This window comes from Orycteropus afer, unplaced genomic scaffold (genome assembly GCF_000298275.1).
Source record: "Orycteropus afer afer isolate SDZICR_OR568_19922 unplaced genomic scaffold, OryAfe1.0 scaffold00034, whole genome shotgun sequence".
NCBI classification, from domain to species: Eukaryota; Metazoa; Chordata; class Mammalia; order Tubulidentata; family Orycteropodidae; genus Orycteropus; species Orycteropus afer.
Genome location: NW_006921621.1, coordinates 1,574,730 through 1,597,798, shown reverse-complemented (window position 1 = coordinate 1,597,798; position 23,069 = coordinate 1,574,730). Strand labels below are relative to the sequence as shown.

The following is a 23,069-nucleotide window of genomic DNA, read 5'->3' as shown; positions in this document are numbered from 1 at the left end:
ACGACCAGAAGGCACATGCTCAAAACTTAGGCTCAGAGCTCTGCGTCTGGCCCTGGGGCATAGTTTGTTTCTCACATTGACTGAGCTGGATGCTCTTGGACATCATTTGTCTGCTAATTTCTCTGGGAATGATTTCAAACTCAAGAATCTACCCTCTGATCAGGATCTATCTTCCCAAACAGGCCCTTCCTATCTGTGGTGCCCTGCACAATAATTTCTCACAATAAATTATAAAAAACAGCAGCACTGGGTTCTGATCTGGCATCCCATATACGCTGATTTTGGGGAGAAACGTGCTGACAATCCCAGTACAACATAGATAACTGGATATTTCTTTATAAATTAAGGGAAGGAAGGTTGGGCAATCCTACTTCCGTAGTGATACTGCCTCGGAAACCCAAGGAGGGGTCGCTATGAGTCGGGGCTGACTTGACAGCACATAACAACAATGACAGTGGTTTAGTGCCTAAAGCATTTGACTCATAACCAGAAAGTTGGCAGTTCAAACCCACCAGCTGCTCTGTGGAAGGAAGATGGGGCAATCTAATTACAGAAAGATTTACTGCCTCAGAAATCAGTGGGGGTCCCTATGAGTTAGAATCAAGTCAATGGCAGTGAGTTTGGTTATTTTGTTTGTTTGTTTTGTAAATCAGTAAACTGCATTCTGACTTTAAAAAAAAGGTCTACATACATCCACTCCCCACTTATTGACATGGTTAAGTTCCAAAGACTAGGTCATTGTGTGAAAACCAACATTACATGAAAACAGAAGACTGTATCAGATCACAAAATGGAGGGTGATGACATTATTATATAACTGTCAAATTATATCATTGCATAACTGCTATCCCACTGAGAATCATGGTCTAGCCAAGCTGGAAAATAACCTTAACTACATCACAGCCAGCATTACTCTCACCTTGTACCTTGGCATTCATAACTGCCAGACGCATATTGTTAGTGCACAAAATAGTCAGGCAATAGAATTTTTTTTACTATTGTCATAAATGTAAAATGTTGGACAATGGGACAGTTAAGTGAAGAGTAGGTGTATTTTACATTTACAAAAAATTTAGGCTATATGGGTAATATAGTTAGATGACAGAATACATTTTGGCCATATCTCACTGCTACTGAGTCAATTCTAACTGATAGTGACCCTATGGGGCACAGCAGAACTGCCCCAGAGAGTTTCTAAAGCTGTAAATCATTACAGAAGCAGGCTGCTTTGTCTTTCTCCCACGGAGTGGCTGGGTGTTTGAACTACCAATCTTTTGATTAGAAGCCATATACTCTCTGTCACCAGAGCTCCTTTATTTTGGCAATACATATATATGATCTTTAAAATGTAAACATACTATTGGACCAGAAATTCCAGTAACAGGAACGTAAGAAAATATCATGAATGTATGCCAAATTTTAATCATTAGAATGTTTACTGTAGCACTGTTTGTAATAGTAAAAAAAATGGAAACTTAAATATCTAATAATATGAAGTTGATTAGATAACTTGTTGTAATCTTTCTTAAGAAATATTCTGCAGCTTTTCAAAATGTCTTCTTGGACAGAGTAGTAATTAATGACACAGAAAAAAGTTCATCATATAAGAGCAAAAACATTAATATGAATTAATGTTCCAAAATGTTAATTGTAGTTTTTGCTGGCTTGTAGGGCATGTGTGATTGTTATCATCTTATATTTTTCTGTACTTTATACATTTTCCCTAAGAGTCATGTAAAATGCATTTTAGAAAATGTTTATTTAACAATAAATTTTATTTATGTATTATTTATCCTATTTATAACAGGATATCTTAAGAATAGCTGTGTCTAAAGATGACTCAATTATGATTTTCAAGAGACAGCAGGAATGAGGGAGCCTGAATTTGACCTTGGGCCATGTGGCATCAAGCAATAAAACCCACTGTGCCCATGAAGCCTGGAGTATACTTGGAGCTAGGCTGTATATATGCCACATTAACTTTGGACTTTCTTGTGCAGTCATTGATTTGGCATTTCCAGTACCAGTTGCCTTCCAGTCAATTCCAACTCATGGTTACTCTATGTGCTTCAGAGTAGAATTGTGCTCCATAGGGGTGCCTAAGGCACTTGACTGCTAACCAGAAGGCTGGCGGTTCCAACCCACCAGCCACTCCTCAGAAGGAAGATTGGGCAATCTACTTCCGTAGTGATACTGCCTCGGAAACCCAAGGAGGGGTCGCTATGAGTCAGATCTGACTCGACGGCAGTGAGTTTGGTTTGTTTTTGGACCTTTCAAAAGCAAATTGCCAGGCCTTTCTTCTGAAGCACTCTGGGTGGATTTGAACTGCCAACCTTTTGGTTAGTAGCTTAACCATTTGTGCCACCCAGGGACCTTGGAGTGTACTTGGGATGAGCAAGCATTTGCCTTGTTTCCTATGGTTACTGGTGCTGCCAATGGCGACAGAGATGCACTCTCTGATCCCTTCATTAACGAGCATGGGCTTGACTTTCTCTCTTGCCAGGTCCCACTGTTTGACTACGATGGAGGAATTAAGTTGGCTGCCCCAGAAACACGGTGCACCCTAAGTCTGGCTACAGTGATTATAGGTGGCAGGCGAGCACAGGGAAGGTTAAAGGCTGCATCCTCTGTAGAGCACAGGTTAAGGGATTTGTCTCAATCCTTCAGATTATAGTTGGCAAGCTAGGCAAAAGAAGGCAATTATTCTTTCAAGAACTGGTGGCACAATGGTTAAGTGCTCAGGTGCTAACTGTAAGGCCGGTAGTTTGAGCCCACCAGTGACTGTGGGAGAAAAAACCTGGCAATCTCTCCCATAGATTACAGCCTAGGAAACCCTATCTATGGGGCAGTTTTACCATGTTACATGGGACTGCTGTGAGTTCCAATAGACTCCCCAGCAGACAACAACAATCCTCTACATGACATAACAAAGACAAGGGAACTAGTGCAGTGCTATAAATTACTTAATACAACCCTTCCAGCCATAGTTCTCCATTTTGTGATGTATTATAAATTCTAGCTTCTATGCCTATGGTTATAGCCCCATTTTGGGGTGATTTGTCTTTTGTGTTGATGAGGTAGAACTGAGGTGGGACGCATCTTGAGTAACAGCGTTACTAGTGGCTGTGACTCAAGTCACCACCCCTAGTTTCCTGAGGGTCTCCAGGGTCTATGAATGCTCTGGCAAAGTCTGCTCTCTTGCTCTGGATCCTGCATCTGGTCTGTTATCATCTGACCCTGGTACTTGGGACTTGAGATAGCAGCCAGTCGTCTGACCTGCTGCTTTGGGTTCATCAGCCCTACAACCCTACAACCACGTGAGAGAGCAGAATCCTCCAGACTGATGACTGGCTCACAGTTTCGAGACTTGCCAGCCTCCACTACTGTGTGAGCCATTTTCTTGGCAGTTTGTGAGTTATGTGAGACATTACACAGAAATATGGAACCTTAAGACAGGAGGGAGAGTACTGAGGTGAGGAGGAGGAATTGATGTTGGAGATGATGGAGTAGTACAGCAGATTGGAAAAGCTGGACATTTGGGATGTCTTTAACCTCCTTCTCACAGGGACCAGCTTTATGTTGATCCTTCTAAAAGAAATTATTTGAGCAACTAGATTTAGCAAACAAAAATCCCTCCTTTATTCTCAAAGAAGGTACCTAGTGCTTTGCAAATAAGAAAAAGAAATGATGTCTGTTTCCTGGTGATGGGACCCAAGAATGCCCAGGTTGCAGGTTGGTGGCCCGAAGGCTAGCCCTGGCCTGTAGATATGTTGGTTTGGCCAACACAGTATTGCCAAATTTCTGTATTAGTTGTCAACATTCAAAATTCAGGATACTGTTGCTCTTAGCAACACTGGATTTGTACTTCTATATGACAAACTGGCTGGAAGTGACCAGCAGCTGCTACTTTGTTGTTGTTAGGTGTCACCACGTTGATTCTGACTCACAGCAACCCTATGTACAATAGAATGAAACATTGCCTAGTCCCGTGCCATCCTCATAATCCTTGCTCTGCATAAACCCATCACTGCAGCCACCACGTCAATCCATCTTGTTGAGGGTCTCCCCCTTTTTCACTGATCCTTTACTTTACCAGCAAGCATGATATCCTTCTCCAGGGACCATTCCATTTTGATAATATGACCAAAGTAGGTGAGATGAAATTTGGCTATTCTCGCTTCTAAGGTACATTCTGGCTGCATTTCTTCTAAGACAAAGTTGTTCTTCTTCTAGCAGTCCATGGTATTTTCAGTATTCTTCACCAACACCACAATTCAAAGATATCAGCTCTTCTTTGGTCTTACAAAATTCATCATTCAGCTTTCACACGTATATGAGGCAACTGAAGATACTATGGCTTGGGTTAGGTGCATGCTAGTCTTCAAAGTGACATCTTTGCTCCTCAACACTTTAAAGAGGTCTTTTGCAGCAGATTTGCCCAGTGCAATACAATGTCTGATTTCTTGACTGCTGCTCCATGGAAGCATGGAATACAGGTAAAATAAATGTCTGACAACTTTATTCTTTTCTCCATTTATCATGATGTTGTATATCGGTCCAGTTGTAAGGATTTTTGTTTTCTTTATGTTGAGGTGTAATCCATACAGAAAACTGTAGTCTTTGATCTTCATCAGTAAGTGCTACAAGCTGCCCCTTTAGGTGAACCCTTCTTATGCCATTTATGCAACCTGCCTGGCCTTGTAGCTTTCTGCATAGTGTTCCCTCAACTGGACTGGGAATGTCTTGTGAGGACTGTGCTCTTCCTGGTATGATGCCAGCCTCCCTGTAAGCTATCCGAAAATGCTAAGTGTCTTCAGGCAGGACATGAAGACAGCTTACTGATGTAGCAGCTCTGATCAGTGGGCCTTAGCCCCATCCCATGTTAAGACACATGCCCAAGCCAAAACCCATTAAATGGGGGAGAGGTAGCCTCTTTAACAAAGGGTGCTGGCAAAATTGAATATTGACTTGTAGAAAATGAAACAAGACCCAAACCTCACCCCATACACAAAAATGAACTCAAGTTGGATCAAAGACCTAAATGTAAAACCCCAAACTAAAAAGTTCATCAAAGATAAAATGGGGGCAAATCTAGGGGCCCTAATTTACAGTATAAATAGACTATCAAGCATAACCCAAAATGTACAAGCAGCAGAAGAGAAACTAGACGACTGGGACCTTTTAAAAATTAAATTATTATGTGCATCAAAAGACTTCTCCAAAAGGGTAAAAAGAGAACCTATAGGTTGGGAAAACATATTTGGCTATGACATACTTGACAAGGGACTTTATCTCCAAAAGATAATAGTCATTAACTATTAGAGAGATGCAAATCAAAACAAAATTCAACAAGAAAGAAAATAACAAATACTGGTGAGGGTGTGGAGAGACTGGAACTCTCATACACTGCTGGTGGGACTGTAAAATGGTATAGACACAGTGGAAAATGGTATGGTGTGTCCTTAAAAAACTGAAAATAGAAATACCATTTGATCCAGTAATTCCATTACTAAGACTATATCCTAAAGAGGTAAGAGCCCAGGACGCGAATAGACATATGCACACCCATATTCACTGCAGCACAATGCACTATAGCAAAGAGATGGAAACAACCTAAATGCCCATCAACAGATGAATGGATAAACAAACTATGGTACATTCACCAATGGAATACTATCCAACATTAAAGAATATTGAAGAATATGCGAATCATCTCACAACGTGGATGAATTTGGAGGACAATATCCTGAGTGAAATAAGTCAATTGCAGGACAAATATTGTATGAGAGTATTATTAGGAAAAGTCAAGGAATGGTTCACACAGGGAAGGAAATTCACTGTGTTACCGAGGATGGGAGGGAAGGAGAGGGAAAAGTTCATTCTAGTTGGGGATCTCATGCTGATCTGGGTGAGGGGAGAGGGGTATGGAAAGAGTCTGTGACCAGTACGGTGACAATGGAGAAAGGGAGGATACAGAAACGTGCACAAAAGATAGAGACAAAGAGGCAATGCTATTATATGCACAATATTGCATTACCACTGGCAGCAAACACGAGGCTATGGGTAAATGCACAGACAGGTGAGAAGATCAGGTAGGGGTAGTGTGTTGGATTGGGTTCTCTAGAGAAACACAAAAACCAGCAAAGTTTATATATATATATATTTATAGAGAAAGAAAGAGAGAGAGAGAAATTTATCTTAGATAAATGGCTCACAAGCGTGTAGAAGCCGACAAGTTCAAGCTGAAAAGTTCGTCTCTGGAGGGGGATGGGGCCCAGGGCCGTCTGGCTTTCACACGCACAGCAGAGGAGTTCAAGTCACAAAGTTCATCTCTGGAGAGAGATGGGGCCTGGAGTCGTCTGGTTCCCATAAGCGCAGCAGAGCCGAGAGAATCAAACTGACACGCAGGGTTGCCGTTCCCAACAAAGAATAAATCCAAAAGCCTCCGGGGCGAGCAGCGAGCTGCTTGCTCCAGGAAGTATATAGTCTGGAATGCCGTTCTTCCAGTTTGTCCCTGGGATAGTATTACAGGTAGGCCACACCCCTGGGGAAACTCCCCCTAGACTGACCGGCCGCTTAGGACGCAGTCATGTGATCCATCATGGGAACCACCACTCACAACTGGAGTCCAGCCAAGTTGACACATCTTCAACTATCACAGGTAGGCAAAGAGGAATATACCCAAGACCAAAGATAGATTTGGCTGAAGACAGTCTTGTATATGTACTTGTCCTACAAAATTATCCACCTACATTACAGAAGTAACAGAGGACAAGGTTGGAGTAGCTGCTCAGAGACAACCAAACACCTTGAGGGAGAGAATCACCAGGACTGTGGGCTTGGGATCATAGTCTCAGGGGACATCATGTTCAATTGGCACAACACAATACATAAAAATTTTGCTCTACATCCTACTTCGGTGAGTAGCGACTGGGGTTTTAAAAGCTTTTGATCAGCCATCTAGATGCAACTATTGGTCTCCTCTCATCTGGAGCAAAGAAGATTGAAGAAAATCAAAGTCATTTGGAAACAATTAGTCCAAAGATACAATGGACCATAAGGACCACAGCCTTCATGACTCTGAAACCAGAAGAACTAGATGGTGCCCAGCTACCAATGCCAACCACTCAGAAAGGGATCAAAATTGGAGATCCTGGATAGAGTGGGAGGAAAAAATGTGTAACAAAATTCAAAAACACAAAAATGACCAGAATTATTGGTCAGATAGAGACTGGTGGAACCCCTGAGACTATGGCCCCGGGTTATCCTTTAGGCCTGGAAATGGACTCACTTCATGGATTGGCTCTCAGCCCAACAGTAGAAAGGCCTACAAGCAGAACATCTAGCCCAGGGAACTGCACCCACCTACTCTAGGGAGATGCACCCCTTGGATCAATCAGCCATGAGACATCAGAGGGGCAGCACTGACAAAGAGGGAAAACTGGACAGGCAGGAATGCATAGATAAGAAGGGCACAGGGAAGGGGTAGTCACAGGCAGGAAAAGGAAGAAGTTTTTATGGCTGGGAATGTGATCAGGGCTGTGAAATCAAATGTGCACCAACTGTTGAGAGTAAAACGAATCTGCTTTGTAAATCTGCATGGAAATCACAATAAAAAAAAAACAAAAAAACCTATGTCTAGAGCCTGAGGTTTACTCCTGACCCACTGCAATGGGTTGAATTGTGTCTCTCGGAACATATGAAGTTCTAACCTGCAGTACTTGTGAATATGACCTTATTTGGAAATAGCATCACTGCAGCTGTAATCAGTTAAGAAGAGGTCATGAGGGTGGGCTCTAATCTATTATCTGGTTAGCAGTCAAATGCCTTACGCACTATATCACCAGAGCTCCCCTTTATTACTAGTGTCCTTATAAAAAGAAGAGAAGAGACAGAGAAACAGAGGGGAGACACCCATGTGATGATAGAAGCGGAGATTAGAATTATGTGGCCACAAACCAAAGAAAGCATGGGGCTAACAGAAGCTGGCAGAGATAAGAAGGGGTCTTTCCCTAGAGCCTCAGAGACAGAATTTCTCTGACAACACTGTGAATTTGGATTTCTAGCCTCCAGAACTGCTAGAGGAAAATTTCTGTTGTTTGAAGCCACCCCTTTGTGGTAATTTATTACAGCAGCCCCAGCAAACTAACACAACTGCAAGCCCAGTCAAAGTACAGCACTGTCCGCTGACTATGTGTTCACACACCATAAAATACAACATCTTGCCCATTCTTCTCATCAAAAATTTAGAACAGAAAGCTACACTTTTGAATGGAGTGGTGGTCCTGATGCCTCATGTCCTGTCTCTGGCAGAAGTCAACACTAGATGCTTTAGGGAAAGTTATGAGAGCCACATGAAGCACTCCATGACATCCTTCCTAACCACCACAGTGGAGAACCAAGGGATGTTCCTGGCTGCTGACCATGTATCACTGCTATCTTAACTGTGGTAGGAAATTTCCCAAGTCCTCAGAGCTAACAGGGCTAGGGGAAGATGCTCTGCTTACCTGCTGTAGGCATGCTAACGTTATACTGAGGTAAAATAAATAGGAAGGCAGTCTTGGCTGTGACCTGTAAAACAAAGGAAAAAAATGTCCCAGTTTAACTTCTTGGTCACATCATAAGGAACAAGGAGCCAACCCCCACTCCTTTTATATTCCACACCCACAGACCTCTCCAACGATGAGTTTTGCCTAATGAAGAATTACCGTGGTTTTCCTTCCATTTTTCTTTAATGACATCCCTTCCAACACTTGCACTAAAAACAAGTAATCAAATGAAATAATGCTGGGCCCAGGATGGTATCTAGACTTGGGCTTCATGCAGCTGGAATAAACAAGCTCCCTTGGCAGTCTAAGCTCTCATAAGCTAAGGGCACAAATATATAGCCATTCATTCATTCCTTCAAGTATTTATTAAGTTCTGTGAATCCAGCATTGTGGAAGATAGAAACAATGGGAAAATGAGATCACAGCCTCTGAGAAGCTGGGGTTTCCCCAGTACTCTGGCTGACTACACATCAGGCAGAGGCTCTGAGAGCCTAAACCTCAGCTTCAGAAACAGAGAATTCCAGCTGCTGCTTTCACATCTATTCTTCTGTGGGTCATGGGGCAAGACTTAACACCCCACACTGCTGGTTTATTTCGAAAGCTGCCTTTAAAATCCTAGTTGGGCTGTGAAAAGACCTTGATTATTAATGGCCAAATCTGTTCAGCAGCAGTTTCGTCTGCAGGGGAGGGAGATTATCATGCATGAGGATTTGAAGCTTGGGCTCCAGAAACAACCACCTGGGTTCAAATGCTGACTCTAGCATTTGCCAGCTGTGTAACTGTGAACAAGTAATTTTATACCACCCAACCTCAGTTTCCTTGGCCATAAAAACAAGGATGTTTGTAGTATACCCACTCAGGGGTTATTGGGAAAGGCTGTGACTCAACTGATCTAGGGTGGCACCAGCCTAGCCATTGGCACTAGCAGGCCAAAAGCTCCCCAAAAGCTTCTGCTGAGCAGCTGGGGGTGAGAGCCATTATCACACCATTCTAGGACTTGTGCAGAGGCCAAAGAAGGTGACCTAGAGTCAGCCTTTTCCAGGAGGCCTGTGAAGACACCTCATCTATAAAGAGACACTGGCTCTTCTCTAAACATAGAGGTTTGAAGGATGCATGGTTGGGTGTGTAGGAAAATATACTCAGCCATAGCAAAATCAACATGGAAATAACCAAATTATGCATCATAGACTCCACTGTCATTGGAACTCCTGACCTGAGAGTGAGTTTATTGACCTCAGCCTAAGGCCTAATCTGTACTCCACTAGCAAAGTTCTTACCTGTCCTGATACTCTGCATAGAGTGCTATGTATCCGTATGCAGCAATGCGCAAGTCTTTTCACGCATTTGTGCTATTGTCTTAACTCACTCACTGACTTCAAGTGGATTCTACTCATAGCGACTGCTTCTTGGGTTGTTTTATTACACTCAAAAGAGAAAACTCACATGAGATTGCAGTGGAGAAGCATCTCCAGAAAACACAAGTTCTATACCCACCAGCCACTCCTTGGAGGAAGACTGAGCAATCTATTACTATAGAGATACTGCCTCAGAAACGCAAAGAGGGGTCACTGTGAGCCGAATCAACTCGATGGCAGTGATTTTATACATACACACACACACACACACACACATATACACAAAAATATAAAAGAGCTCTGGTAGGGCAGTGGGTAAAGCATTTGGCTGCTAACCAGGTAAGTGGTTCAAACCCACCAGATGCTCCACAGAAGGAATATGGGGCAATTTATTTCCATAAAGATTTACAGCCTTGGAAACCTACTGGGGGTCACTATGAGTCCGAATTGACTCAATGGCAGTGAGTTTGGGTTGTTTTTTTTGTTTGTTTATACAAATGCGGGAAGTTCCGAAGTGGTGCAAATGGCTGACATGCTTGACTGCTAACTGAAAGGTTGGGTGTGTGAGTCCACCAGATGTGCCTCAGAAGAAAAGTCTGGAAGTCTATTTCCAAAAAACTACCCACTGAAAACCTGAAGGAGCACAGTTCCATTCTGATACATAGGCCTCCATGAGTCAGAGTCAACTTGACAAGTAGTATATAGACATATTTAATACAAATGTACAGGTCTTCCCTATCCCCAACCCAAAACCTTTTTATCTTAGTCCTCAAGACCTTTATCAATATGTTCTCAACCTACCTTTCTAGTCCAACTGTCTATTCCTTTAGAACAAATGTATTTTGTTTCAGCCAAAATGTTCTCCTCACTCCTTTTTTGGGGTTTACCTCCTCTCACATTGTATCCTTCTTCACCAATACCCTCCTTCTCATAAATTCTACTGATCAAAACCTTACTTATTCATTATAACCCACCTCAACTGCAACCTCCTCCATGAATCTTTCCCTAACTCCTCCAGGGTATGCTCACTTTTTCTGATACAAGCATTCTGTACCATGCTCTACTGTATTATCATTTCCATAGTGTGTTCCTAATTCTCATCAGGCTATAACCTGATGAGAAGGAACTACGCTGTATCATTTATCCTCATAACCCCTCCCAAGGAACTAACCCAGATACATAATTAAGTGCTCAAATGCTTTTTTTTTTTTTTTTAATTTAATTTAGGTGAAATTCCTATAACATAAAATGAATCATTTTAAAGTGTACAGTTCAGTGCATTTAGTACATTCACAATGTTGTACAACCACCACTTCTATCTAGTTCCAAAATGTTTTCATCACCCCAAAAGAAAACCTCAGATATGTTAAGCCATCACTTCTCCAATTCTCCCTCCTCCAATCCTGACAACTAGCAATCTGTATTCTGTCTCTATGGATTTACCTGTTCTGGACAACTCATATAAATGGAATCATACAATAACTGCTTGTTGAATAAAATGGAAATGCAAAAGCTGAGTCCATCCTAGCTTGCTTCATTCAACTGCACGTGCTCCCACTCTTTAGTGAGAATTGCGCAAATGCATTCACTTGAACCATCCCCTCTGTCATTAACAGTTTCCTTCCAGATCCGTCCAGTTGTTAAGCCCACCTGTGGGCTCAGTGTGGGTCTAGCTCCATCACAAAGCCCTTCCTGACCACTTAAGCTTCAACGGCTCTCACCATTGACCTCTGCCTGCATTGGTCATCTTTAATTCAACCACACTCTTAACTTTTTGTCTCCCATGACTCCTTTCAGAGTAAACTTTGTCTTGTTAAACAGAATGAAATCCCTGCACAGGAAGATCTGAGGAAGTGGAGAAAGAAGAGAGGAGAAAAGCAGGCATACAAGAAGTAAATATTTTTCAAACACACCATGCTCTAGGTGCAAATCTCTCATTCAGTTTCATTCAGGAAATGTGCTCATCTTTTAAGGCCATGAAGTGGACCCCTGTGAGGTTGCCTAGCATCCAACTTCTCCTTTCTAACATCGGACCTGCCCCCAATTGTGTGTGGGCATGGAGTGTGTGGCAGGGTCAATTCTGGTGACCGCTTCCCTCACAGAGGATGAAGGGGGCAAGCTCTCTCCCCAGGAAAAGCCCATGACCAAAGCCCATCCAACCAACACCCTTTCCTGGGCTCTGGATGTTGGGTAAGTTTGGAGGAAGTGTTGGTCAGTGCCATGTGCCTATCCAGAGTCTCCTGCTAGAGTTTCTTGGCCCAGCCTCTGGAGTGCTTTGGGTCCTGACCCTCTCACCAACTGTGTGAGAGCCCCTGGACAGACTCCTTATATTGGCCAGAGTCCACTTCTAAAATACATTATTATTCATTATGTACGGTACTGGTGTTCAACCTTGGCTGCACATGAGAATCACAGCAGGAGGTTTTGAAATCTCAATGTTCAGGCCACACTCCAGCCAATTAAACCAGATTCCAGATTCTTTGGAGAGATCAGTATACAATCAATCATGCAAAAAGTCTGTCCCTCATCATCCTCTCTATGGAGCCCTTCCGACCAGTCTTTATCTCAGAACCTTTACTGTGTCCTTCACAGTATTTTGAGGTTACAACTGGAACCGTGTTTATACAACTTGACACAAGGGAGTAAAAGGTGAAAAAAATGTAAAAGACCAACATTCTTGTCATTGATTCAATTCCAACACTCGGTAACCCATAGGTATCAGAGTAGAACTGTGCTCCATAGGATTCTCAATGACTTATCTTTTAGAAGTTTATCATCAGGTCTTTCTTCAGAGGTACCTGATTCAAACTGACACCCTTTAGTTTAGCAGCTGAATGCATAAACATTTGCACCACCCAGAGACGCCTACATTCTCTTATTGTTCCCCTTAAATAGTATTCACTTTGTTGTTGCTGAGAATGTACACAGCAAAACATACACCAATTCAACAATTTCTACATGTACAATTTAGTAGCATTAGTTATATTCAAGTTGTGCAACCATTCTCACCCTCCTTCTCTAAGTTGTTCTTCTCTCATTAACATAAACTAACTGCCCCCTAAGGTTCCTATCCAACTTTTCAAGCTGCTGTTGTCAATTTGATCCCATATAGATCTTAAAAGGGCATAATGCTCAAGGCAGATCTTTATTCATTAAGCTACACTATTGTTCGGATTTAAGAAGACTTTAGGGAATATTTTTGGTTTAAGTTTTAAAGATTATTTCTGGGCAATAGTTTCAGGGGTTCATCCACCCTCCATGGCTCCATAAAATCTAGAATTCATGAGAATCTGAAATTCTCTTATACACTTTCTCCTTTCTGATCAAAATTCTTTTATAGAATCTTTGATCAAAATGTTCAGTAATAGTAGCTAGGCACCATCCAGTTCTTCAAGTATCATGGCAAAGGAGGTAGTTGTTTATGGAAGCAATTAGCCACACATTCTGTATCTTCCTCTATTTCTGACTCCCCTTCCTCTGTTGCTCCAAGTGAATAAAAACCAATTGTTGTGCCTTAGCTATCCACTTGCAAGTTTTTAAGACCTCTGGCACTACACAATGAACAAGGAGGCAGAACAGAAGCACTAAATACATTATTAGGCCAGTCAGCTGGGATGTCCCCTGAAACCATGACCCTGCACCTCCACACCAAGGAACCAAATCCCACAGGGATTTTGAGGTTTTAAAAATTGTAATTGATAGCAATCACAATAATCTCCTGTATAACCCTACTCTGAATCAATGCAATTTCCCATCACTGTTAAACCCCCTTTCCCCTCTCCCTCCCACTGGCCCTGGTAACCACTAATAAACTTCAGTCTCTATAGTTTTGTATTTTCTTGTCTTTTTATGTAAGTGAGGTCATACAATATTTGTCCTTATGTGATTGGCTTATTTCGCTCAGCATAAAATCATCAAGCTCCATCCATACTATAGTGTGTATTAAGACTTCAATTCTACTAGCTGTGCCATTGTATAGATCTATCACACTTTGTTTATCCATTCATCTGTTGATGAGCATTTAAGTTGTTTCTACCTTTGGGTTATTGTGAATGTACACTGTACATTGTGAATGTACAATGTACACTGTTGTACAAGTCTCTTTTTGAAAATCTGTTTTCAAGTTTCAGGAATGGAACTGCTGAGTCATATGGTAGTTCTATTTTTAGTTTTTTGAGGAATCATCTACTATTTTCCACTAACAGTTGTACCATTTTGCATTCCCACCAGCAATGGATAGAGGTTCCCCCCAAACTTGCCAATATTTATTAGTTTCTACCTTTTTTCCCCCCTTAGCCATTCCAGTGTTAGTGAAATGGTATCTCACTATGGTTTTGATGTGCATTTCTCTGATGGCTAATGATGCTGAGCATTTTTCATGTACTTGGTGGCTATACGAATGTCCTCTTTATTGCAATGCCTATTCAAGTCATTTGATCATTTTATGATGATACAAATAATGTATGACCTCGCTTATATAAAAAGACAAGAAAAGGCAAATGTATAGAGACCAAAGTTTATTGGTGGTTACCAGGGACAGTGGGAGGGAGGGGGAAATGGGGGGTTAACATTGATGGGAAATTGCATTGATTAAGGGTGGGGTTACACAGGAGATTACTGTGGTTGCTGTCAGTAAGTTGTACTCATTTAGTTTATCTTTTTGTTTTTAAGTTGAAGTTTCATATATATTGTGATTATTAGCTTCTTGTCAGATACATGGCTTCCAAAGATATTCTCCTAGTCAGTAGCTTGTCTTTTCACGTTTTTGGTAAAATCTTCTGATAAACCAAAGTTTTTAATTTTCATGAGCTATCATTTATTTATTTAGTCTTTTGGTGTCTGTGCTCTTGTTACTGTATTAAATAATCCACTGTTCAAAGGCAGGCCTGGCAGCGGTGCCCCTGTTCGTTCTTCTAAGAATTTTATGGTTTTAATTTGCATGGTTAGGTCCTTAATCCATTTAGAATTTGTTTGTGTGTATGGTGTGAGGCATGGATCCTGCTTCATTTCTCTGCCTGCGGAAATCCAATTTTTCCAGCATCATTAATTTAAGAGAATATTCTTTCCTCAGTAAATGGACTTAGGAGCCTTGTCAAAAATCAGTTGATCATAGATGTGTGGGTTTATTTCTAGACTCTCAATTCTATTCCATTGGTTTCTGTCTACAGTTATACCAGAACCAGGCTGTTCAGATTATTGTAGCTGTATAAAACCAAGACCAAACTCACTTCCATCGAGTCGATTCTGACTCCTGGTGACCCCCACTGGGTTTCCAAGGCCGTAAATCGTTATGCCCCATCTTCCTTCCATGGAGTGGCTGGTGGGTTTGAACTGCCAAGCATCTAGTTAGCAGTCAATGCCTTAGGCACTATACCATCAGAGTCAGGAAGTGTGAGTCCTTCCACTTTGTTCTTCACTTTCAACACTGTTTTAACTATTAGAGGCCTTTTGCCATTCCATATAAAGTTGAGGATTGGTTTTTCTATCTCTGTAAAGACGACTGTTGGAATTTTGATCAGGATTGTGCTGAATCTACAGATTACTTTCAGCAGTACTGACATCTTAACAATATTAAGTCTTCCAGTCTGTGAACATAGGATAGCTTTCTATTATTTGTCTTCTTTACTCTCTTTTAACAGTGTTTTATAGTTTTCATAAGTCCTTCAAGTCACTGCATAGAGTTATTCCTAGGTATTTTATTTTCTTAGATGCTATTGTAAATGGAATTGTTTCTCTAATTTCCTTTCAGATTTCTCATTGCTGGTATATAGAAACACAAATAATTTTTGTTTGTTGACCTTGTACCCTGTACTGTTGCTAAATTTCTCTATCTAGAAGTTTTCTTACAGACTTTTTGGGATTTTCTGCATATAGGATCACATCATCAGTTAAAAGAGATCATTTTACTTCTTCTTTTCCAATGTGGGTACTTTTGATTTCTTTTTCCTATCTTACTGCTGTAGCTAGGAGTTCTAATACAATATTGAAAAGAAATGGTGAGAACAGACATCAAGGGGTAAAGCTCTCAGTCTTCCTCTATTACGTATAATGCTGGCTGTTGGTTTTTCAGATATGCCCTGAATCATATTGAGGAATTTCCCTTCAATTTCAATGTTCTTTAGGATTTTCATCAAGAAAAGGTGTTGAATTTTAACAAATGCTTTTTCTGTATAAATAAAGATGAGAATGTGGTTCTTTTCCTTTGTTCTATTGATGTGCTGCTATATTACATTGATTGATTTTCTAATGTTGAACCATCCTTGCATTCCTAGAGTAAACCCCACTTGGTCATAGTGTATGACTCTTTCAATATCTTGTTGGATTCTGTTCACGAGTATTTTGTTGAGGATTTTAGCATCTCTATTCATAAGGCATACCTTATGAATAGAGTTTTCTTTTCTTATGGTATCAGGATTATGTTTGCGTCATAGAAATGAATTAGGGAATATTCCTTCCTTCTCTATCTTTTCTAAGAGTTTATACTGTATTGGTGTCAATTCTTCCCTAAATGTTTAGTAGCATTCCCCAGTGTAGCCACCTGGTTCAGGATGTTTTTCTTGGGAGGTTTTTGATCACTGATTCAATCTCTTTACTTGTTATGGGTCTGTTGAGACTTGCCATTTCCTCTTGAGTCAGTTTGGGTAGGTTGAGTACTTCTAAGAATTTGTCCATCTCACCTAGGTTATCCAGTTTGTTGTCATATAGTTGTTCATGATATTCTGTCATGATTCTCTTTAGTTCTGTTGAGTCAGTTGTAAAGTCCCTTCTTCCATTTTTTGTATTGGTTATTCGCATCTTCTCTTTTCTTGTTAAGAGTCTGTCAATTTTAATGATCTTTTCAAAGAACCAACCTCTGTGTTTTTTATTCTCTCTATTGTTTGTCTGCTTTTGATTGAGTTTATTTCTGCTCTGATCTTTGTTATTTCCTTTCTTCTGTTTCAGCTTAACGTTTGCTCTTCTCTTTCTAGTTCCTGGAGTTGTTGAGTTAGCCTGTTAATTTGAGATCTTTCTTCTTTTTTTTTATGTAGGCATTTATTGCTACAATTTTTTCTCTGAGTAATGCCTTCGCTGCATCCTGTAAGTTGTGATTATGTTGTGCTTTCATTTTCATTTGACTGTAAGAAGTTTGTGATTCCTCTTTCGATTTTGGTAGTTTCATAGTGTGTTATTTATTTTCTATGTTTGTGTCTTTTCCAGGGTTTTTTTTTTTTTTTTTTTGTCTGTTACTGATTTTTAGCTTAACTTCACTGTGGTTAGAAAAAAACACTTTGTGTGGTTTCAATCTTTTTAAATTTATCAAGACTTGATTTATGCCCTAAAATATCATTGATCCTAGAGAATGATTCATGTGCGTTGGACTAGAATATATCTTGTGCTGTTTTGGGTGATATATATGTTAAGTCTAATTGGTTTATAATGTCATTCAGGTCCTCTGTATGACTGTTGATCTTCTTTCTAAATATCTGTCCAATATTGAAAATCGTGAACTGAAGTCTCCAACTATTACTATAGTACTATCTAGTTCTCCTTTCATTCCTGTGTTTGCTTTGTACATTTAGGTGCCCCAATGTTGGATGCATATATATTTATGACTGTTAAATCTTAACTGATCCTTTTATCACTACATAATGTTCATCTATCTCTTCTGAAATATTTTGTCTTAAAGTTTACTTTGTCTGATATTAAGATTGTCATTATAGCTTTCTTTTAATCATAATTTGTCTGGAATATTTTTTTTTTTTTTTCATATCAGTTCACATTCAACCTATTTGTGTCCTTGGGTTTAAGGTATGTCCCTTATAAACAGCTTATAGGTGGATCATGTCTTTTTTTAAAATCCATTCTGCCAATCTCTGCCTTTTGATTGGAGCATGTAGTCAATTTACATTCACTGCAATGACTGTTAAGAAGTGACTTACTTCAGCCTCTTTTTTTTTTGGTATATGTGTCTTAAGCCTTCTTTGTCTTTGTCCTTTAGTACTATTTGATTTTGGGTTTTGTTGGTTTATTGTAGTGAATCTTTTTGCTTCCTTCTCCTTTCTTTTTGTGTATTTTTTAAAATAGATTTTCCTATATAAGTGGTTACATGAACATTACTTTTAAGAGCCTGTATTTATAATATTCAAGGATAAGATGGTACCAACTTAATTTCAGTAACATACAAGAAATTCTTTATCTATACCATTGCTTTCCTCACCTCTTCTTCTTGATGTTATCCCTCATCAAGTCTTTATATTTCATGTACCCTGTGACATAATTTTACCCTTGCCTTTTATATATTTGTTATTAAAACATATGAAGGACAAAACATTTAGAACTGTCAAGCATGACTATCTCATTACTATCCCTTATATTTGTCTATGCATTTCCCTTTACTAGTGATCTTTCTTTTTATGTATAACTTTGAATTACTTTCTGGTATCTTTTGCCTTCCATCAACAGAACTCTCATTACTGTTTTTTGTAGGGCTGTGTTCTGGTTACCTAGTGCTGCTCTGACAAGAATATACCACAAATGGGATGGCCTTAAACAAACAGGAGTTTATTCTTACAATTTGGAGTCTTTAAGTCCAAGTTCAAAGTGCCAGGCTCTAGGGGCTGGGTGAAAGCCCCTCAGCCTTGGGCTTCAGCTCTGCCTCCAGCTCCTGGCCCACTGAAGTTGGAGGCTTTTCTTCACTCAGACAGCTGCTGGCTGCCGAGGCTGCCAAGCCCAAGGTTGACAAGTCAAAAGGCACAGTCCCAATATTACTAAACCACCCGGCAGGCCATTAACTCAAGTCCATTGTAAGTCCCATGGTTGGCAGAACATGGCAGGCTTCTGAATAATGACACAGCTATATGCAGGGTCAAAGCGTGCCATAAATTTGACACCATTCCCAGAGCTGCTTCTTATATATGGAAAGCAGACCACATCCCTGAAGCAGCTATTCAGCTGCTCACAGTAGATTCCACCATGGAGCTCATTACCAGTCTCATCATGGGGAACACTACACCCAGCAGCCCAGCCACTCAACCAGGCCCAGAGAAATTGACACAAAAACATAACCACCACAGGCTGTTCTGGTAGATATAAACTCTCTCAGTGTCTATTTGTCTGGAAATTTTTAAAATTTCACCCTCATTCTTGAAGGATAGTTTTGCTGGGTATAGTATGTTTGGTTTACAGTTTTTTTTTTCCCCTTAGGGATGCAGGTAAGGCTGGGATCCCAGGCCATGCCCCTCCCAAGTGGCAGGGAAGCAGAGAAAAAGCTGGGGGGCAGGGACCAGGACATAGCGAGGAAGCAGAGGCAGGGACCCAGGTAAGGCTGGAGTCCCAGGCCATACCCCTCCCACCGATGGGAAAGCAGAGAAAAAGCCGGAGGTGGGGGGGACCAGGACAGAGCGAGAAAGTAGAGACAGGGATCCAGGTAAGGCCAGGGACCCAGGCCACGCCCCTCCCAAGCGAGGGAAAGAGGCAGGGATCTATGTAAGGGGAGGGTGGGGAGGGTGGAGAGGTTTTGAACAGCTAAGGGAGACAAACTTGCTGTCCGTTTGTCCTACTGCGGTGGTGTGTTGCTGTGAGGCTTGAGGATATGCCACTGGCATTGCAAACCAGGGAGGGTTGTACATGGTGCACAGGTTTCAACAGCTTATTGACTGAGACAGACTAGGAAGATGGAGGAAGCCATTCACTCCTCAAAGAATTGGTCAGGTAAAATCTTATGAATAGCAGATAAATACTGTCTGATACATTACTGTGCACCTTTATGAAAAGCCCCGAAACATTGTCTGATACATTGCAGGATGATATGCCACTTAGGTTGGAAGGCTCTCAAAATAGGTCCAGGAAAGAGCTGCATTGTCAGAGTAGAACCAGCCTTAATGATATGGATAAGGTAAAGCTTTCAAGACCTCCATTTGCTGATTTGGCAGAACTCAAATTGAGGAGAAATAGCTGCAAATATCCATTAAAAATCAGAACATGCAATGTATGAAGTATGAATCTAGGAAAATTGGAAGTTGTCAAAAATGAAATGGAGCACAAAAAAGACTGATATGCTAGGCATTAGTAAGCCAAAATGGACTGTTTTTGGCCATTATGAATCAGACCACCATGTGGTCTACTAAGCCAGGAAGGACAACTTGAAGAGGAATGGCATGACGTTCATCACTACAAAGGATGTTTCAAGATCTGTACTGAAGTACAATGCTGTCAGTGATAGGATAATATCCATATGCCTACAAGGAAGACCCGTTAATACGATTATTATTCAAAGTTATGCAACAACCACCAAAGCCAAAGATGAGGAAATTAAAGGTTTTTATCAGCTTCTGCAGTCTGAAATTGACCCACCATGCAATCAGGATGTGTTAATTATCACTGGTGACTAGCATGCAAAAGTTGGAAACAAAGAAGAATCACCAGTAGTCGGAAAATTTGGCCTTGGTGACAGAAATAATGCTGGAGATCGCATGACAGAATTTTGCAAGACCAACAACTTATTCATTGCAAATACCTTTTCTCAACAACACAAACGGCAGCTATACATGTGGACTTCACCGGACAGAATACACAGGAATCAGATTGACTACATCTGTGGCAAGAGGCGATGGAAAAGCTCAATATCTTCAGCCAAAACAAGGCCAGGAGCTGACTGTGGAACAGACCATCAATTATTCATATGCAAGCTCAGCTTGAAGTTAAAGATAATTAAAACAAGTCCATGACAGCCAAAATATGATCTTGAATATATCACTCCTGAATTTAGAGACCATCTAAACAACAGATTTGATGCATTGAACACCAATGCCTCAAAACCAGAAGAACTGTGGGATGACATCAAGAACATCATCCATGAAGAAAGCAAGAGGTCACTAAAAAGACGAGAAAAGTAAAAACTACCAAAATGGATGTCAGAAAAGACTCTGAAACTTGCCCTTGAGCAGAGAGTTGTTGTTATGTGCCGTCGAGTTGGACCCAACTCAGCGACCCCTCCTTGGGTTTCCGAGGCAGTATCACTACAGAAGTAGATCGCCCAACCTTCCTTCCGAGGAGTGGCTGATGGGTTTGAATCGCCAGCCTTCTGGTTAGCAGTCAAGTGCCTTAGGCATTACATTACCAGAGCTTCTAGCAGAGAGTAGCTAAAGCAAATGGAAGAAATGACAAGATAAAAGAGCTGAACACAAGATTTCAAAGAGCAGCTCAAGCAGACAAAGCCAATTTCTATAATGAAATGTGCAAAGACTTGGAGTTAGAAAACCAAAAGGGAAGAATACGCTGGACATTTCTCCAGCTGAAAGAACTGAAGAAAAATTTAAGCCTTGAGTTTCAATACTGAAAGATTCTATGGGCAAAATATGGCATGATGCAGGAAACACCAAAAAAAAAAAAAAATGATGGAAGGAATACACAGAGTCACTGTACCAAAAAGAACTGGTATATCTTCATCCATTTCAGAAGGTGGTATATGTTCAAGAACCAATGGTATTGAAGGAAGAAGTTGAAGCTGCATGGAAGGAACTGGCGAAGAACAAGGCTCCAGGAATTGACAGAATACCCATCGAGATGTTTCAACAAACTGATGCCCCATTGGAGGTACTCACTCAGTTATGCCAAGAGATTTGGAAGACAGCTCCCTGGCCAACTAACTGTAAGAGATCCATATTTGTACCCATTCCAAGGAAAGGTGATCCACAGAATGTGGAAATTATCGAACAATATCGCACACAACTGAGATCTTACTGAAGATAATTCAAAAACGGTTGCAGAGTATATTGACAGAGAACTTCTGTGCAGGCTGGATTCAGAAGAGGACATGGGACAAGGGATATCATAGCTGCTGTCAGATGGATCCTGGCTCAAAACAAAGAATACCAGAAAGATGTTTACTTGTGTTTTATTGACTATGCAAAGGCATTTGATTGTGTAGATCATAACAAATTGTGGATGACATTGAGAAGAATGGGAATTCCAGAACACTTGATTGTACTCATGAGGAACGTGTACACTGACCAGGAGGCTGTCATCTTAACAGAACAAGGGGACACTACATGGTTTAAAATCAAGAAGGGAGTATGTCAGGGTTGTAACCTTTCACCATACTTATTCAATCTGTATGCCAAGCAAATAATCAGAGAAGCTGGACTATATGAAGAATGTGGCATCAAGACTGGAGAAAGAATAATTAACAACCTGCGATATGCTGACGACACAACTTTGCTTTCTGAAAGTGAGGACGACTTGAGGCACTTACCGATGAAGATTGAAGAATACAGTCTGCAGTATGAATTACATCTCCATATAAAGAAAACAAAAATCCTCACAACTGGACCTATAAGCAGCATCATAATAAATAGAGAAAAGATTGAGGTTGTCAAAGACTTCACATTGCTTGGTTCTACAATCGATGCCAATGGAAGCAACAGTCAGGACATTAGACAGTGTAGCATTGGGAAGGTGAACCGTAAAAGAACTGTTTGAAGTGCTGAGGAGCAAGGATGTCTCCTCGAGGACTAAGGTGCATCTGACACAAGCCATGATATTTCCAATTGCCTCATATGCATGTGAGAGTTGGACAATGAATAAGGAAGACCGAAGAAGAATTAATGCTTTTGAGTTGTGGTGCTTGCAAAGAGTGCTGAAAGTACCATGGATTGCTAAAAGAACTAACAGATCTGTCCTGGAGAAAGTGCAACCAGAATGCCCCTTGGAAGTGAGAATGGCCAGACTACGTCTCACCAACTTTGGTCATGTTGTCAGAGGGGGCCATTCCTTGGAGAAGGATGTCATGCTTGGTAAGGTGGAGGGTCGATGAAAGAGGGGAAGTCCCTCAACGAGATGGATTGACACAGTGGCTGCAACAATGGGCTCAAGTGTAGCAAGGATCATGGAGCTGGCACGGGACTGGGTGGTGTTTCATTCTGCTGTGCACAGGCTTGCTATGAGTTGGACATGACTCGATGGCACCTAACAACAACAAGGAGAAATTGGCACTTTATCTTTTTGGGGATCCTTTGTATGTGACTGTTTGCTTTCTCTCTTACTGCTTTCAGGATTCTCTCTTTATGTTTAATTTTTGAAAGCCTAACTATGATGTGTTTTGCCATAGATCTGTGTTTATGCTGCTTGGGGTTCTTTGAGTTTCCTAGATTTGTAGATCCATGTCCTTCATCATATTGAGGAAATT

General features: G+C 40.9%; 1 protein-coding gene across 1 annotated transcript in view; it reads right to left on the bottom strand.

Annotated features, from left to right (window-relative positions):
- Positions 1–23,069, bottom strand: part of TRAM2 (translocation associated membrane protein 2) — a 104,181-nt gene that overhangs the window by 30,406 nt on the left and 50,706 nt on the right. The window contains exon 2 of the mRNA XM_007936143.2: positions 8,508–8,571. Within this exon, the coding sequence (XP_007934334.1) occupies positions 8,508–8,571 (64 nt within the window). The remainder of the gene's footprint in view (positions 1–8,507; positions 8,572–23,069) is intronic.